Source organism: Callorhinchus milii, unplaced genomic scaffold, assembly GCF_018977255.1.
Source record: "Callorhinchus milii isolate IMCB2004 unplaced genomic scaffold, IMCB_Cmil_1.0 Scaffold4, whole genome shotgun sequence".
Taxonomy (NCBI): domain Eukaryota; kingdom Metazoa; phylum Chordata; class Chondrichthyes; order Chimaeriformes; family Callorhinchidae; genus Callorhinchus; species Callorhinchus milii.
Window position 1 is genome coordinate 20,247,204 of NW_024704745.1, and position 6,324 is coordinate 20,253,527.

Consider the following 6,324-nt stretch of genomic DNA (forward strand, 5'->3'; position numbering starts at 1 on the left):
TTATGGCGTCTTATCACAGCAAAATGTTGCAAAACCCTCACAGTTCAAATGCAATAGTGCTCAGTCAAGTACTGTTTCTATAGGCAAATACCATTTGTGCAAAGTTCCACTGAAATCCAAGATGTAAATAACTAATTAATTGAGATGATACTTGTGCAGAACACAACTATTATTGGTCACAAGATTATTATTCTTATTAACACTCCCTTCTCTTCTTTAATAGTATCATAGGACAACAACAACAATAAGATTACATTTGTATAGCACCTTTCACGTTGGGAGGAAGTCTCAAGGCGCTGGACAGTGTATAGCATTTCAGACCCGAGCTGGGGTCGGGGTGGGGGGGAAGGGAGGGGAGGGGAAGGGGGGTAGCCGATGGCATGGTCGAAGAGGAGGGTCTTGAGGCGGGACTTGAAGGAGGATAAGGAGGGGGCGAGGGGGAGGGACTGGGGGATGGAATTCCAGAGGTTGGGGGCAAAGTGGCTGAAGGCTCTCCCGCCAATGGTATGGCGGGTGGGTCGAGGGACATGGAGCAGGCCAGAGCCGGCTGAGCGGAGGGAGCGGGCGGGTTCGTAAAGGGTTAGGAGGTCGCAGAGGTAGGGTGGGGCAAGGCCATGGAGCTTTGTATATGAGGACCAGGATCTTGAACTAGATCCTCTGAAGGATAGGAAGCCAATGGAGTTGGGCGAGAGTGGGGGAAATGGGTTCACGGAGTTTGGTGTGGCGAGGACACGGGCTGCAGAGTTCTGGATTATCTGCAGCCTGTGGAGGGAGGAGTTGGGAAGGCCGACAAGCAGGGCATTTGCATAGTTGAGCCTGGAGGTGATGAAGGCATGAACAAGAGTTTCAGCGGCCTGAGGGGTGAGGTAGTGGCGGAGTCGGGTGATGTTACGGAGGTGAGGGAAGGCAGAGCGGGTCATGGCTTGAATGTGGGGGAGAAAAGACAGTTGAGGGTCGAACAAGACACCTAGGTTCCTGACTGGCTTGGTGAGTTGCAGTGTGCAACAATGGAGATTGATGTTGCTTGAGCCTGAGGTACTCAGGCGCTGACGCGAGTCAATCAGGAGGGCCTCAGTCTTGTTCACATTCAACTGTAGGAAATTTGCCCTCATCCAGAACTTGTCTGTCAGGACGGCAGTGGTCCTGGAGTTGAGGGTGGAGGCAGAAAGACAGAGTTGGGTGTCATCCGCATATATGTGGAAGTTGACCCCATGTCTGAGATGATGTAAACAAGGGGAACATGTAGATATTAAAGAGGACCTTTAATGTCCACCTGAAAAAGTCCCCCAAAACTTCTGTCCATAACTCAGCCTTTTGCCGCTATTGTTAAACCATTTTCTGTAATTTTGCACTTCACTGCTTGGACTTCTCAGACTTTACAGGGGTCAAGTGGCTCTTGGCTGCTTCAGAACTATAAATGCTGATTACTGCCTGTGTGTAATGAATGGCTGCATGTTTGTCATCAACATTTCTAACACTCAGCACTTAGATGTGCTGAGTGCTTCTTGCAATTCTATTCTAGTTTCATTGAAATTGAGGTCTAACACCATTTGAGTAGAATTCCACCTGGGTCAAGATTTGCTCCATTTTTTTTAGTATTTCAAAGCATGCAGAATTTGACAAATTGTTGAAGGTAGTTCTTAAAAAAAATGAACAGAAACTGGCTTCTGATCTGACTACAACAGTAACCTCTTGTGATCCTATTGCCCAGACGCTCTCTCTGCTCACCAAAGAGCGGCCTGCTTCATGCCCCTGATCATATTGCCCCACCTTCAGCTACTCTGCCACTGCGCACTGGAGCTCCCTTCCAGAATCCCTTTGCCTTTCGCTCTCCCTCTCCACCTTCATAGCCATCTTATTCCCTCCTCTCACTTCTCAGCTTCGACCCACAACTTGGTCTGCAGGCCAGCACTGTTAAATGCTTTGAGATGTACTTCTGATGTGAAAGGCATTATATAATTATAAATTGCTGTCTGCACTTTTTAGTCTATTTTCAAACAAACAACCAACAAAACAACAACAAGATTACACTTAATCTTTCACGTCGGGAAGACGTACCAAAGCGCTGAACAGTCAGGTGTCAGGGCCCGAGCATGGGGGAGGGCTGCGGGAAGGCAGAAAGGCGGGAGGGCGACCAAAGGCATGATCAAAGAGTCTTGAGACCGGCCTTGAAGGAGGCAAGGAAGGAAACGAGGCGAAGGGACTGTGGGATGGAGTTCTAGAGTGTGGGGGCAGAGAGGCTGAAAGCCCGGCCACCGATGGTAGAGTGGGTCGGGTGGGAGACGTGGAGCAGGCTGGAGCCCACTGAGCTGAGGGAGTGGGCAGGTTGGTAGGGAGTCAGCAGGTCAGAGAGGTAGGAGGCGGCAAGGCCATGGATGGCCTTGAATGTGAGGACAAGGATCTTGAACTCTATCTTCTGGGTGATGGGGAGCCAGTGGAGTCGGGCGAGGGTGGGAGTGATGGGGTCGCAGAGCCTGGTCTGTGAGAGTACCCGAGCTGCAAAGTTTTGGATGATCTGCAGCTTGTGAAGGGAAGAGTTGGGAAGGCCGATGAGGAGGGAGTTTACATAATTGAGTCTTGATGTGACAAATGTGTGGGTGAGGGTTTCGGCAGCCTGAGGGGTGAGGCAGTGGTGGTATCTGGCAAAATGTTGTGGAGGTGGTGGTCGGCAGTGCCAGTCATGGGGTGGATGTGGGGGAGAAAGGACAGTTCAGGGTCAAACAAGATACTCAGGTTCCTGACTGGCTTAGTGAGGTTGAGTGTGCAGCTGTGAAGGCTGATGCTGCCAGTGCTCGAGGTGCGGAGGAGCTGGCGCGAGCCAATCAGGAGGGCCTTGGTCTTGCTGATGTTGAGTTGGAGAAAGTTGGCCCTCATCCAGGACTTGATGTCAGACAGGCAGTTGGTAGGGACGCCAGTAGTACTGGAGTTGAGGGTGGAGGCAGAGAGGTAGAGTTGGGTGTCATCTGCGTACATATGGAAATTTACCCCATGTCTGTGGATGACGTCACCAAGGGGGAGCATGTAGAAGGTGAAGAAGAGGGGACCGAGGACAGAGCCCTGAGGAACACCGCACGAGACAGTGCGGGGGCTGGAGGAGAAGCCGTTTGCTGCGACGAAGTGGAGGCGGTGTGAAAGGTAGGACCTGAACCAGTCAAGGACAGAGCCTTGAAGGTTGAGGTGGGAGGAGAGGCGGTGGAGGAGGATTGAGTGGCCCACGGTGTCAAAGGAGGCGGAGAGGTCGAGAAGGCAGAGGGAGCCCTGGTCACACAAGGTCAGGATGTCGTTTGTGACCTTGACCAGAGCAGTTTCCGTGGTGAAAACGTCCTGAAAGCAAAACACCGGCTGTGATTGCAAGCTGAGAGTTGTGATCAAATTGTTGTCATTTGCTTTCAGGCATTTCTCCGCTATGAAAAAAACTGAAATGTGGAACAAAAGGTTGGAAAATAGAATGGCTTTTGCTGGGCTTCACATTTTCTTCTATTCCCAAAATATTTTTGAAATTTTTTAAGCGATTTCAGGTACAATAGAAAAATTGCCGGCTGTTTCCTCTCTGCAAATGCCACATCTTCAACCTTTCTGTTGCACAAAGTATAGTCTGTGAATATCGCTTGGCATTTAACTGGGAAACTCAATGTTTCCTGAAAACAAAAATATCAGAAATAGTTCGAAAATGATAAAGCAATAAAATGGAACTAAGGAAAATAAAATAATAAATGTTATTGTGGAATACAACAAACACAAAGGGATACAACTGTTACTGTGACCCAATCTCATGTCTTATATTCATACCAGCATTCTCATGATTTCTGTCATCTAAAGTCCCTGACTTGACATAGACATAATCTTGAAACCTCCTTCCAGGTATCCATTATTCTACATTCTATATGTTCTGAGCCTGTTTGCGTGCAGCAGGAACACTATGATTTCATACTTTGTTGGTGTGCTAATGGAAGATTGTTTCCTGAATTGTCTAAAAACAAACATAACAAGCTGGTCCAGTCACAATCTAAAATAAATGTAGAATAGTTGACAAATATATTTTTTCCTGGGTTAAGACGGTAGTTTTGTTTTACGGGTAACATCTGTTTTGGGAAAATGTTAGCATATAGGTTAACTTGTAAAATATGCTGTTTAATGTGGTTTCTGTCTCCTTTGTAATGCTGGGTCAGCAACTTCTATCCCCATGTAATTTTGGATCAGTGACAGAGAAAATCTGGTTCCAACAGAGCATCAGTTAAAAGAGATAAGCAAGGATGTGGCGCATGATCTTTTCAAATCCTTCTCGTTAATCAAAATAATTTGTACAAGGAATGAAATAACCTATCAATGTTTAATTATTATATCATATATTGGAAATAAAAAAAACCATGAAAGAGCGGTGCAGAAACATGCAACAGAATTTGGCAATAGACTAGTCAAGAGTTGGGGACACTACTGAAGTTCACACATTTTCTCTGAATTGTTTATGAATTTGCTATCACTATTGATTGGCTATTGACCTCACTTCACAAATCATTTACTCCGCCTCCTTTACTCATCCACCAGGGTGTGCAAACCTCTCCTGTTCTTAGAATTAAGACCATTAGGCCCCAAATAATAAATAAATAAATAAATAAATAAATAAATAATAATAAATAATAACTCCTGCCTGTCATACTATTTTGTCTTAAGATTTAAGATGACATAAGAATTGTGTACAATTCTTAAATCCAGTCTTAATCTGTATTACAACAACAACAAAATTATATTTGTTTAGCGCCTTTCACAACACAAATTCCTTCATGTCCTAGAACCTTTTCCCATGTCTGTGATTTGTTCTTAAACCACTCTTCTTACCGCCACCCTTCGCACAGCTATCACAGTCCTGCTGCACGTCCTTCCACAACCCCATTAGTTCAATGTTGACAAGACTTAAGATCTCATAATTGGTTCCCGTCAGTGCCTTCTCATCTTGGGGGTTGACAACAGCCTTCATGGTTGCACAAGCCACCTTGTGGAGCGGGTCAGAAACCCCGTTGTCTTGTTTGACTAACTGTTGTTTATACCCCATATCTGCACATTGTTCATCTTTCCCTCATCTTTGCCTGCCTCCTCCATTACCTATCCCCGTGGACTGTTGAGTCTCTCATCCACCTCTTTATTACATCCAAGTTCAATTATGCTAACACTCTGCTTGTCAGACTCCCCTGCCCTTCCTTACACAGGCTACCGAGCGTCCAGAACTTTGCAGCCCGTGTCCTCTGCTCAGCCCCACTGGCTCCGCATCACCCAATGGATCAAGTACAAGATCCTTATCCTCATATTTAAATTCCTCCATTGTCTCGCTTTTCACATGGTTTTTCGTTACCGTGGTCTCGTCAATTGACAGCAAGTTCACTCAGCATCAGAAATTTTTGAGAAACTCTTCTGCAACAATGCGAGCTCTGACATTGACAGAGAGTTTCATTTCATTGACTTCTTTATCAATCTCCTCCATGAAGTGGATTACAAAGTCGACCAGCTTGTGTTTGAACATTTGCTCGGTGTGGAAATTGGTGATGAGGAAACTGATGTCATAGCCCTCAACCGCTTTCCTCCTCAGAATGAAGAAGTTCTCTGCTCTCATCGTCATGAACCTCATAAACTTATGGCACAAAATCTTCTCAATCTCGTGCAGCCTCCTTCACCCTCACCAATCCGCTATTTCTTTCCCTCCACGGACACTGGCATACTCCATGTCCTTCACTCGACCACCACAGCATCAGAGGGCAGGCTTTCAGACATTTGGATTTTAATCATGTAGCTTTCAGCCACAGACTAAGATTAGGTGAGATTTCAGGCCTTTTATCTTATATTTTAAGATTGTGCGTTTTGGAAAACAATTGCTTGAGAGTGCCTTATCACATCGAAACAACTGAAAATGCTTTTTCAAAATTATTCTCAAGTAGTGGATGTTTTTGTAAGCAAATGTGGCAGTCATTTTCCACAGAACCAGGTTCCACAACAGCCATGAGATCAATGACCAATCATGTGACTGAATGTTCCTGTGGGAAATCTGCTCTGATGCAATCTCCTTCTGTTCCCATCAGAGCCATGGGTCAGTGTGAAGCACATCTAGTGGAGCAAGCTCAATGGACTGAGTGGTCTACTCTTGTTCCTATCTTCTTACCTTCTCATGTTCATTTGCCTGCTTGAATTAAATATTTACAAATTCTTTGTAAATCCTGTTGTGAATACTACATTTTAGACCCCAGTGAAACATTAAACATAAAATCTTCCACAAAATACAGTCAATTCACTTTACAGTGTGTTCTGTGAAGCGCTTTGGGACATCCTCCCGACGTG

At 45.6% G+C, this 6,324-nt stretch overlaps 1 protein-coding gene across 1 annotated transcript; it reads right to left on the reverse strand.

The window, feature by feature from the left end:
- Positions 1-5,363: 5,363 nt before the first annotated feature.
- On the reverse strand, positions 5,364-5,644 carry LOC103177514 (actin-related protein 2/3 complex subunit 4-like). Its single transcript, XM_042334496.1, has one exon. It carries the CDS (start codon positions 5,618-5,620, stop codon positions 5,384-5,386), a length of 237 nt encoding a protein of 78 aa, XP_042190430.1. The 5' UTR covers positions 5,621-5,644; the 3' UTR covers positions 5,364-5,383.
- Between the last annotated feature and the right edge of the window lie 680 nt (positions 5,645-6,324).